Source organism: Pseudopodoces humilis, chromosome 3 (genome assembly GCF_049639895.1).
Source record: "Pseudopodoces humilis isolate 2021_Gansu_Grassland_sample_001 chromosome 3, ASM4963989v1, whole genome shotgun sequence".
In the NCBI taxonomy this organism is placed as follows: domain Eukaryota; kingdom Metazoa; phylum Chordata; class Aves; order Passeriformes; family Paridae; genus Pseudopodoces; species Pseudopodoces humilis.
The window spans coordinates 93,446,451-93,458,579 of record NC_142202.1 but is presented as its reverse complement, the minus strand read 5'-3'; the positions used below and the strand labels follow the sequence as shown (position 1 = coordinate 93,458,579).

General features: G+C 36.2%; 1 protein-coding gene across 2 annotated transcripts in view; it reads left to right on the top strand.

Moving 5' to 3' along the window:
• Nucleotides 1-7,036, top strand: part of MYOM2 (myomesin 2) — a 76,003-nt gene extending 68,967 nt beyond the window's left edge. For both annotated transcript variants that reach the window (XM_005521939.3, XM_088052717.1), the window contains 5 exons: nucleotides 2,540-2,703; nucleotides 3,027-3,063; nucleotides 3,186-3,208; nucleotides 3,995-4,050; nucleotides 5,965-7,036. In XM_005521939.3, the coding sequence (XP_005521996.1) occupies nucleotides 2,540-2,703; nucleotides 3,027-3,063; nucleotides 3,186-3,208; nucleotides 3,995-4,050; nucleotides 5,965-6,291 (607 nt within the window). In that variant the 3' untranslated portion in view covers nucleotides 6,292-7,036. The remainder of the gene's footprint in view (nucleotides 1-2,539; nucleotides 2,704-3,026; nucleotides 3,064-3,185; nucleotides 3,209-3,994; nucleotides 4,051-5,964) is intronic.
• The last annotated feature ends 5,093 nt before the right edge of the window (nucleotides 7,037-12,129 follow it).

Below are 12,129 nucleotides of genomic sequence, written 5' to 3'. Positions count from 1 at the left end.
TTCTTTCCAAAACAATATATTCTCTTTTAACATAAGAAGTACATAAGGTAAAATAAATATTAAAAGGCTTGTCCAACACCCATCAGGAGGGCTGTATTAGAAGAATACAAGAAAGAAGAATACAAGAAAAAGGAATCTACTATATTGTGTTCTTTTATTCGACACAAGATTGCTTGTCTTCTATTGTATTATCTGACTAGTTAAAAGACAGCAAAATATTTGGGAAAAGTTTCTGATTCAGGGCTGCTCTTTTTCTAAAATGGATGAAACTCTCCTCTAGGTCTAGGTGAATACCAATGATCTGCTCTCACAGTTTAATAAAAGCCTGTATTAAGAACAGTATTATTTTTTTCCAAAGTGTCACAGTCTTAAGTAACCAAAAATATTTTAATTTTGATATTCCTCTTTGAAAAGATATTCAATGGGGCACAGAATACCTTGAGAATAACCCTCAGGGTTGAGGATATGACTGAAAAGGAGCTTTAAAGTTGTGAACAGTTTTCCACTCTTATGTTACATTAATCTTTTACTTTGAAGACAGTCAAATCATCAGTGTATTTACAGTTAAATACGGGTTCATAGATTCTGTTATGTCAAGTCCTTGCTTGTTGGAAAGTGTAGGTAATATTTGAAAGGATTTAAAAACTCTTCAAGAGTTTCAACTTTCACATTTCTTGATGGCCTACAAAGATGACACACAGTGAGTTGGTCTGACTTAGACAGAAATAGTCTGGCTTATCAATATGTTGTCCTAGATTTGCAATGCTTTCTATGAAGACAGGAACTCCAACAGGGCATAAATTATTACATTCAGGGAGCTCAAGAGCACTTCTGCAAAGCCATGCAACTGTATTTATATCTCAGACTTTGTATTTACAAAATTCTTCTTTCATAATAGTGATACTAGTAATGATGACAAGGAAAAGAAAAAAATATTTGCCTCTGCCTTTTACTATATCTGCTTGAGTTTTAAAAGTGACAGTCTATCCTACCATCCATTTAATAGAAGTATAAACATAATGAATGCTACATGGCTAATATGGAAATATTGGTGTGCATATTTACATTTACATTTATATTTTTGTTTATGTTTATGGTTATATTTATATTGTTTATATTTATGTTTATCTTTATATATTATTTATATTTACATAGAGAAATATTTCAGATTTTATTATACCTTACACTTTGATTGTCTTGAAGATCATTGAACACAGATTCTGAATGAGTAAAATTTCAATTCTTATATGAATACAATGGCTATAATCAGAGCTGTTAAAGCCAAAAGAAAGACCAAAATCAACCAACCAGCCTTTTCCAGCTTCCTATGTCCTTTAAATGGGATTATAACAATTTTTTTTCCTCTAAAAATTAAAATGCTACACAACCCATGATTTTTTTTTATTTATTTTTTTTACCATGTAAATTTCTAGCAAGCATTTAATTATCCACAATCTTTCATAGCATGAAATACAATACAAGTCCTAGACCTAGTATTCATCATCCATTCAGGGCACAGTGGGAAACATTATATGTAATATTTTCTAATATATAGCTGTTTCTATCCAGAAATCTAATTTGGTAGACTGAATTCAATAAAGTTGTCTTAAAGAAAGGAAAATGGTAAAAACACTTTTTCACCATCAAATTAATTCTAGCTATGCAGTCAAATTAGCTCAGTCTAGGCAAATAAAATGAGTGATCAAGGAAAATCTAAAACTGACTTCATTTATTAAAAATTCCAGCTAAAGATGCTTGGGGAGGAAGAAGGAAAAGAAGTATTTCTTTAGTTAATGAGTGAAAGAAGAAAGTTCTCTTTGAGCCATTGAAAATGGTCTGGTTTATATGCTCTCATTAAATAGCTGCTTCTATTTCCTCTCTTTGTGACAGACTGTGGATCAGAAGACCACCTGATCTGAACCTGCAGAGCATTTCTTTTATTCTTAACTAGGAAGTGATTGATAAGTCAAGCTAATGCCATAGTTTTTTAAAAGAGTTTTTAATTACTTATCTGCAGTTAAGAAATTTTTATTGTTTCTTTAAAAAAAGCAAAAATGCCCTTTCACTTGATGCAAGAGTAATTTTACACAAATCTTTTGCTAATTGATTTTTGAAGTTAATGAAAGACAGAAGATTTGTTTCCTTCATCAAAAAATGTGATTTGCCTATGATTTACAACCCTTATGTATTATATTTTACTGTGTATGAAGTGTACAGAACCCTAAGCACTTTCACACAGTTGTGCATGAAGATGTAAGCATAGCTCGGTGTGAGGAGAGAAGGAGGATGAGAAAAGGGTGAAGAAATGAATCTTAGAAATGAAAACACAAGCTAATATTTTCGAAGTGTTTTGTACTCCCACCCTGAAGCAGAGAGTATTCTGGAAAAATGAGCCCATTAGTCACACTCTCTTTATAGCTTTGGAGCATTATGTTATCATTTGTGACTTTTTACAGATGATTTCCCATGGACAACATACAGGAAAAGAATATTCAAACTCATCTTTATTAATTTTTTTTTTATTTTTTTGCTTTTCCAGGGAATCTAAGATTTCTTCTGGTGAAAAGATGAAGATTGGAGGTGGAGATGATATTGCCTGGCTGCAGATAAGTGAACCCACTGAAAAGGATAAGGGGAACTACACATTTGAAATCTTTGGTGACAAGGAATCGTACAAGCGCACACTTGATCTGTCTGGTCAAGGTATATTTATTTATAAGATCAGATTTGTACTGTGCCTTTTCATGGATTATGCAGATTTTACTGGAAATAGAGGAATTACAGTAAAAACAGATAGTCTTTGATCAGAAGCAGTCATAGCTAAGTTTTATAACTCTTATTATCTTTTTAATCTTGTATCTGTTTCCAGCAACAGCTGCATTAGTTTTCAGGGCTCTGGTTTCTCATTGCGCTACTGTGTGACCCTGTACAGGTTTTAAAAGATCTGTAACATGGGTGTGTGTTGAAATGTTTATAAGTGCAAGTTATGTCCATGGAAGATAACCCTCTCAATTGTTTTATTACAGCTTTTGATGATGCATATGCAGAATTCCAGCGACTCAAGTAAGTGCTGCATCCTTTGTATTTTAATGCCATAACAATAGTATCTTTGCTTACAAAAAATATTTTATTATTAATTTAATCAATAACATTATATGTTTTTCTTTCTTTTTCAACAATTTTAGGGCAGCTGCTTTTGCTGAGAAGAGTAAGTTTGTTTTACATTTTATCAGAGGTGTTTTACAATGTAGTCGAGTATTCTTTTTAAAGCATCCATGATGACATGCTACCATAACTTACTGAGTTCTGTGGCTAGAGAAATCCTCTATTGACTCAAACTATGGCAATAACAATAGCAATTTGTGGATTTAATTGTAGTTTATTGCAATGGAAACCCACTAAATACTTTACATATTTTGCAAGCCTCTAGTGTATCTTTTGACCGTAGAGATTTGGCGGAGTGTGAATTGTGTGTCATGCAAGGAGGTGTTGATTCTGAGAATACTGAATATTGGGATCTCTCTATTAAGTAAAAACCTGCCTGCTGCTGTCTGTTCTGCACTGCTTGCTGAGACCCAGACTGTGGGGACTCTAGGTGTACTGGAAATTATATAAATTCCCAGGTGATGACATGATGCTTCTTCCCACAAAGACCGTGGCTGAACAAATTTTCCTTAGGTTTTGGATACCACCAAGGGGAGTGCCCTTCTTACTTTCCTCTAGGCCCAAAACACAAACTGTCAAGCTCAGCAGTACCTTCAAGGTTGTTATGTCTATCAGTTTAGAATGTTGCGGCACAATTTCCGCCATAAAAATCTAAGGAGACTATACAACACATTAAAACCTTCCCAAAATATCACAAAAATTGTTTTATTGTTAAAGATTATAAAAAAAACCCAACAAACCTGTTAGTCATGACACCAAAACCATTAAGAAATGAGTAATTCTGAGGTCTAAGCTTCACAAATTCACCATATTTTTCTTCAACTCCTAGATCGTGGTAAAGTCATTGGTGGTTTGCCTGATGTCGTTACTATAATGGATGGGAAGGTAAGGACAGCTTTCTTCATGCTGAGCAGTGAGATGTTTACTTTGATGCCAGAAGGTGAGGGAATACAAATGGTTTCATAGAAACTGAAAGAAGAAGAAGAAGGAGAATAATTTTAGTTTTAGTTCAAATCTATAATTTCATAAGTAGTAGAGCCCCAAATTATCTTTTAAATGACTATGGAATATATCTGCTAAGTTTATGACTGTGGAATTTATCTGCTACATATTAACTTAATAAGACTTGATTAATTATTATGATTTAATTATTAATTTCTCTTAAATGATGTCACTTTTGAAAGCAATTGTAATTAAATGTTGCCATGTTACAAAAAGGACAGAAAGAATATAACTCACAATATTAGAAAAAAGGTTATTTTCCCAATATTTTATTTTTGTGTTTGCATCATCATTCTTTTAAATATTTTATAGCAAGTCTAGTTTCTATATGCTATTAGTTAACTTTGCCTCCTACACAATATCACTTCAAGTATCACTCAGACTTAGCTTGCCACTAGATTGTACCCACAGTATGTAAATCTTCCTTCAGCATTCTGACTTTGGATGTATGAATTGTGCAAGACCACTTCTATTTGTGAGCATATGGTGCTTTCAATCACTGAAAATTTCTTCCTGTTTTATTTTTACTCTGAGTTATATCACACCTATTCAGTCATCGTCAATCAAGAAAAACATTTCTCAAAAACGTGCATGTGTGAACACAGATGGACTTTCTCAGCTCCCTCTTCATCAGGATTTGGTGAAACCTGAAGGGAAATGTGGAGGGACTATAAGGAAGAATTCTGGTAGAAATTGTCAGTTTGGGGTTGTTAACAGTAGGGTTTTTTCTTAGTTTTATTTTTTTCCTGTTTTCTTTTTCCTTTTTCTTTCCTAACACAATGCTGCATATGTTGAATTCCTAAAGTGGCATAGTTATCTAGGGCATAGTTATCTAGAGTGAGTTTTCAGCAAAGGTAAACAAAGTACAGACTAATCAATAAAGCTTCTCAGATTTTTCTTTCATTTTTTCTGTGATCACAATACCTAAATACATACAGTTTACATACACACACTTAGAGGGTGGTTCAGCAGTATCTCTATAAAAATTTGGAGGAATGCTCACGAAAATTTTACAAGCTACTTAAATCTCAGTTCAGCTTTTGAAAAATGCCTTAGCTGTCAGGATGGTCCATTACATAATGTCAGCTATTTTCTGAATATGCTTCACATGCATTTAACACATGGCCAGGTTGGACAGGACTGTGAGCAACCCTGCCTAGTGGAAGATGTCCCTCCCTATGGCCAGGGGATGGCAAGCAGATGATCTTTAAGGTCCCTTCTAACCCAAACCATTCTATGATTTTAAGAGCACTTTACCAATATTTTGGTATTATTTATTCTTCATAAAATATTTCCACTTTACCAGTCAGCCACACCTGGAATCAGTGTCCAGAGATTCATGTTATGTATTCTATTTTGAAGTGATTTTTTTTTTAATCATCTCGAGCAATAACCTCAGGAGGCCTTGGTCAGAAAAGATTTGCTCAGTTCTCCTCCCTGCTGTGTACAGGAAAGCTTCAAGGATGTTTTTAAAACTATCATTGCCTGAGCCTCCTGTCAGACTAATGGGTTGTCAGGAGTCTCCTGCAGGCAGGACTGTAATGACAGTCCAACTTACCATCTTCAGACACTGTAAGCCTGAGGCTATTACTGTATCACAGTTACTGGTGAGATGGTGGAAAGTCTGAATCAAGGGAAAAAGAAATATTAAGGACTACTTTTCAGTCTTCAGGAACAAGGTATCAAGTCTTAAGTTTAATTAGCTAAGAATAAAACAATGCATAAAAACAATACAGAGAACATCCTGGTTAAACAAATCTTACTGATCTCAACATTACTTCTGTTTTTCTCCCTCAGACACTAAATCTGACCTGTACTGTATTTGGAAACCCTGACCCTGAAGTGGTCTGGTTCAAGAATGACAAGGCCTTTGAAATTGATGAGCACTATGCATTTTCACTGGAACAAGGGAAATACGCCAGTTTAACCATCAAGGGGGTGACTTCAGAAGATTCAGGCAAATACAGTATCCATGTCAAGAACAAGTATGGTGGGGAAACAGTGGATGTCACTGTAAGTGTGTACAGACATGGTGAAAAAATGCCTGAAATTAAGCCTGGCCAACTTGCTAAGCCCAGGCCAATACCACCATCAGAAGAAGTCCTCAAACCTGAGGGCAAGTGAAGATCCTGTAACAAGTGAAGTTCCACCTTCTCATAAACAGAATAGAATACTTGTGCTGTATTTGAGCTATTGCCACACAAAATTCATTGGTAATGCCAAAAGGGAAACTGAGTTTTTAAGTTTGCTTTGGGAGGTAGCTGTGCTGTGGTGCTGTACACCTCTGCAGCGATCTCATTTTGAATGCATATAATAGAGTAGGACTTGCAAACAGTGAAATAGCCAAATTCCTGCCAGAGGTTCCCATATGAAATGGCATGTTTCAAAAACCTACAAACCTACAGTAAACCTTCATTTTCACGCTTCTCAATCTTGTGCAAAAAACCCCCAAAGTCCAAGCAATACAACAAGCCTCTGAGAACAAAAGCCCCAACAGTAAAGGCAGTGAACTGCAGTCAGACATTCAGAGCTGGTCCTTTTGGCTTTGAAACCCTTGATCCTGTAAGTTTAGTGAATAGTCTTTAGTAGTGATACTCTTGTTCTGTCAATAGTGGGGTTTTAGTAGACCTTTACCAATGTTCACTCTGTACTCACTGAACCATAGGTCACATGGTTGTGTTTTGTTTTTCCTGCTTTGTGCTAATAAAACTTTAAAAGTCACCTTTGCTACTCACCGCTCCAAATCACACCTAACTAGTTCAATTTACTCTTCTTCATTGTTTAATTATTGGTTATTGCACAATTTCACAGCTGGTAGACTAGCAGACTATTGACTTTCAATAAAGAATGCAAATTATGGTTAATCACAGTCACTGGGTGGCACTTGCAACATTAATTTTACTTTTTACAATAGAGGTCAAGCTTAAACTGGCATCAGAAGATATGTATACAATTCAGTCACTTAAGATAATGATGTCTTTGGTTCTCCTCTCAGTGAAAAGAACAAGAGAACTCTTCCATGGGTGAAGTGATGCTCTTCTAGGCAAAAATTTCAGTACATTCTTATTGTGAAATATTCAAGTAGGATGGGCATCTGTTGCTCACATATTTCTCATGTGATATATAATGGAGTATTTGCAGTGATGGCTTTTTTAGATCAAATTTCCTGCTCAATAAAGAACCACCTATGTACCTAGAAGAAGCCTTTCTCCTTGCTAAGCAGATTCCAGCAAAGACCAATGGTAAGTAACACTTGCGATACACATTGAAGGCAGCCGTCCTCTCTTGTCACTTCTTCCAGTCTCTAGGATAAACGAGATGGAAAGGGAGCATTGTGGGAGATGGGAGCTTGGATGAGGGGTCACATGAAGAAATGGCACTGCAAAATCTTCACTGAAGAAACTGGATGAAAGCGTTTGGCACAAGAATATAGACTATAAATTTGCGTTTGGGGTCACTGCTGAAAGCTGATGCTGAGTCTTTCACTCTGAGTTTCAGCTTCTGGGCCCAAGTGTGAGAAATATAGAAACAATTGTTCTGACTTTTCTTCTCCCCCCTGCAGTAGATGAACTGAAAAAAAAAAAAAAACAGGAAAATTGATAGTTTTTGGAACAAATTTAATTTCAGTGTTTCCTTCTTTTTTTCTTTTTTTCTTTTTTTTTTTTTCATATTTCATTTCAGTGACATATAACTTTCATTGTTTTGTCTGAAACCCAATTCACCTGAACCACAATGTTTTTTGTTTTGGAGAAAGATGAAAAGCAGATCAAATGAGAAACCAACTTATAATCAGTCAGATGCAGTGGGTTGGAGAACACATCTGGGAGACAAAAGAGCAACAACTCCCTCCCTCTGCTTTCCCATCCATGGAAATTTAAAGCAGTATCTCTGACTATCAAGGGTAGTGCACTAATGCTGAGTTTGGTTAGCATTTGGAAGTGTTGCTTCTATTTTTTTTTTTTTTTTTTACTTTATCTGGCTGGGTAAACAGACTGAAAAGAATAGATCTAGGTATCTTGCCTCTCACATGAGCTTCTTAAATGCTATATTTGAGAGGTTCTCTTCCTTTCTTGTATTCTATCCTAACTTTCAGTACTGAAGGAGGGATTGAGGGCATGGTAGTATAAACTAGTTAGGAACTTGATGGTTTGAGCAAGTAATGATGAGGATGTCTTCAATGTAGTTTCAAATTCTCCAAAGACTGCAAACCGCTTTTGCAACTCATTCATATCTGTGAGTAGTCATGAGAAAAAACAACAGACCAGCTCTGGAAAGCATATAGCCTTTGATCACACTTTATTAAAAGATGCTTTGATTTTAAATAAAAAACTTTTTGAAAGATTTTTGTACCCAGAGCAAATGAACAGTGAGTTTATATTTAAGTACAGTATAAACGTCCAGGAATTATACTGAATGGTGATGAAAAATACTTTTTTTGGGGGTGAAACTTGTGGCTAAGAATCCACATTCTGCATCTGGTCATTGAATGAAAGTGTCCAAGAGGTTTAAAGACTGAAGAACATGGTACTAACATGAGGTTGCTACCTTTAATATCTTTAGTTAGGAGATTTTAGGACACAAAGAAAAGTAAGGATTTACCATCCGAGTATCTGTCAAAATATGAAAATATATTTTTATAGGAATCCATCACCACAAGAACTTCAGCAAGTCTGAACAAAATAAACCATATTTTCTTCTTTTCTATCCTAATTTCTTATTAAAGGTATTTAAGGTTTTCCAAATCTTATTATGGCAGGCTCACACAACATCAGAGCCAGTCTCTGTAGCATACAAAGTGAGTATCAGCAGGAATTTAATATTATTCTTATCTCCTTCTACCGTACACAGGTTAATTTTAGCTGACACTTATCAAATTATTGCATGTTATGGCAGCTTTTCAGAGGTATCCTTGGGCACAGGAGACAAGGTTAGTCTCATCTCTGCTTTACCTTTTGCTGGCCTTCTTAGTTAAGGAAGTTTCACTTTTTTCCTTCCAGGCAAACAGAAATAATTTACTATGACAGCTAATCCTCTGTTGAAGTACAGAAATTATCATTCACAGGAACATTGTATTCTAAAGGCTAAGGACTTCCTAGAAACTCTTTCACATATTTCAGTGTTCAGTGTGCATTTGGTTCCTTTGTACACATTTAAAAATCTTGTTATCAGTGCTAGGAAATGACTTGGTTCACCTCTGTTTAAAAGGGACTATCTTTCCAGAGACAACGTGCACCTAGTTGCCTGGAGGGGCAATAGAATTGGATGGATATCAGAGGGACAAAAATGATGCTCTGGTAATCTATTCAGATGGAGTACATGGTGAGGCATATTAGCATTTGCCTTCCACAGACCTGGGGTTAGCATTAGTTTAATTAAAAACATTTGAAGGGGCAAAACAAGAAGGTAAGATTTGCTCGAGAAGGTCTGATGCCAAATTAACCTCTTCACACTGAGGTCAAGGGAGATGGACTCATTTATACTGCATGTGAACCTATTTTTTTTACAAAGCCAGGAGCCCATTATGGTGAATAAGCTGTTTCTGTTACCTTTGAGAAGAAATGTTCTTATTAGAATGATTTTCTGTCGCACTGGTGAGTTTTGTGTTGTCTGAGTTTCATGTTGTGCCTTTCTGAGCAATGCTAGCATGAAATGGAGCATCGCCACCTTGTCACAGGAGGCAGATGTCAGCCAGTTGTGCTGGTGGGCCAAAGTTGTAGCTGTGCCTGCCATGTTGGCATTCTGCTGCAAGGCTGGCAAGGCTGCCTTTTCTCCAAGCACCTGCTTACTTTGAGGCTGCTTTGATATGTTGCTGTTTATTTGCTGGAAAACAAGTTCTATGAAAATTCCTTCTAAGGCAAATTTACAGGTGCTATTTATGAGCAAAAGAATTTTTTTTATGGCAATGTTTGCCTCTAGTATAAATCTTACTTAAGCCTATAAGGCTCACTTGCATCCCAGAGATCAAAAACCTGTACACAGTTCATTAATCTGGTCTTGTATAGAGATGGAGGTTCAGTGATAATAGCACCTTAAGTGATGTTAAGGTGCAGATAATTTTTAAGGGCAACTTTGAAATATAATAAAGCACTTTATTTTCTTCTTTGTAAATCTAAGAATAAAACCTCTAGATGGCAGCAGAAGAACAAGATTGAAACAAGTAGATCTTAAAAAGTTCTGCCAGCTACAGCATATCCATCATTTTGATGCAAACACATCACTTAGGCAATGGGAGATTATTAAAAGCATTATACTTATGCCAGTGACAAGGACAGGTCCAGAAAATGACTGTTTCCTGGAAATAGCAGGTGATTTTGCAAGCAATAACACTGCCTCTTAATCTTTACATGACACACATTAAGAGGTTAAGTATGCCTTGTAAAATATTGCAAGGATCATTTTAGATCAAGTTTCTCCTTAGGATATGAAAACCCCAGAGTATCAACCATATTTACGAGGGAAGAAGATTTGAGTTCGAGCTCTGAATGCAAGGCTCTCAGACTCAGCATCTTCCACAGGTTTCTAAAACACTGTTTGCAATACTGTAAGGCCCATGCCCTACAATTTTTATTCACTTTTTACAGAGGGATGATTCCATTTAAAATTAATGTGAGATGTGTGAGCAAAGAGCACAGGTCTGGCTCTGAGCACTGCCTCTGCAAGATTCAATGATGTCAAGACCTGTAAGAAACGACCACTAGCTTTCTAGATTAATATTTAATTACTCATTGGAATGTGTATGTAACTCAGGACTAGCTTTGTCCTCAGGTAGCTCAAGGTTTATCAGACTGTTGTATTTTAAAAATAGCGCACTTGTCTTCACGTCATTTCGTTTGTGAACATTTGAACTTTGTGTGGGTGCAGTAAAGGACTGTTAACTTGTAATAAACACTTGCCATTTTTTAGGTTAATGCAACTTCATTTTATGTTACTGTTTTTCCTCTGTTACATTCATATTGTACAGCTGACATCTGATAGGAAAAGGAGACTTAGACACCCTAGTGCAGTTAGAAGTGATATGGTTAATTGCTGCAGTTAAAGCCTTTCCCATTGTGTCCTAAATTATCCAGCAAGGTTACCCAATGCAGATTTCACCAGGCACCATCACATCCCAAGAGTGAATCTGCCCTCCACCCTGCTGAGGGCCTCTGTGGGAAGCCATTATCCATCCAACGGCATTGGTGCACACAGCATGGAGAAGAGAGGCAGATGGAAAGAGCTACAACTTCTGTTAAAGACAGAGCCAGTGCAGCTCTTTACCATTTTAAATCACAGTACAAATGATGATCAAAATTTTAGTCTGCTGGCTTGGTGACCTCCACTGGACCATTTTGAATAAAGAAGTGCACTAAAAGCCAATCCAACAATCGTAAATCAACCCAAAGCCAGCCCTCCTGATTGCAAGATAGTATGTGAAAAAGAACCCCATATAGTCATGTGCCACTTTAGCTGCCTGGGAAAAAAATTCCTTCCACATATGAAAATGGCAATCAACCTCCTGCATGGTGCTTAATGGGAGGTAAAACACAAGATGACTCCCTGGCTGGGAGTTATGAGGCCACATGCAGATGTCTCCATCTGAGCTAATCACTGAAACTCCCTTCTTGGAAATGGAGAGAAACAAGTACCAGTAGGGCACAAGTCATGTCATTCTAAAGCAGGTCTCTCAAATAAGTGAGATGAATCATATATTATTTCCACTGTCTGTAAAGGGAGTTTAGGATAAACTGGTCAGATGGGTGACATCGCACAGGCAGATGCTTAAAGTCACGTGTGATAAATTCTGCACCATCTTTCTCTAATTTAGCTCTTTAGCTGATGAATTTATTTACAGATTTCTTTCTTAATACCTGATTTTATTTTCTGTGTTTTTACAGGCTGTCTTCATCTACTGAACTCTTGTAATTTGCTGCCTTCTTTGTGATATCCATCTTATTTCAAAGTCTTTGTTAAAGCATTTGGCTT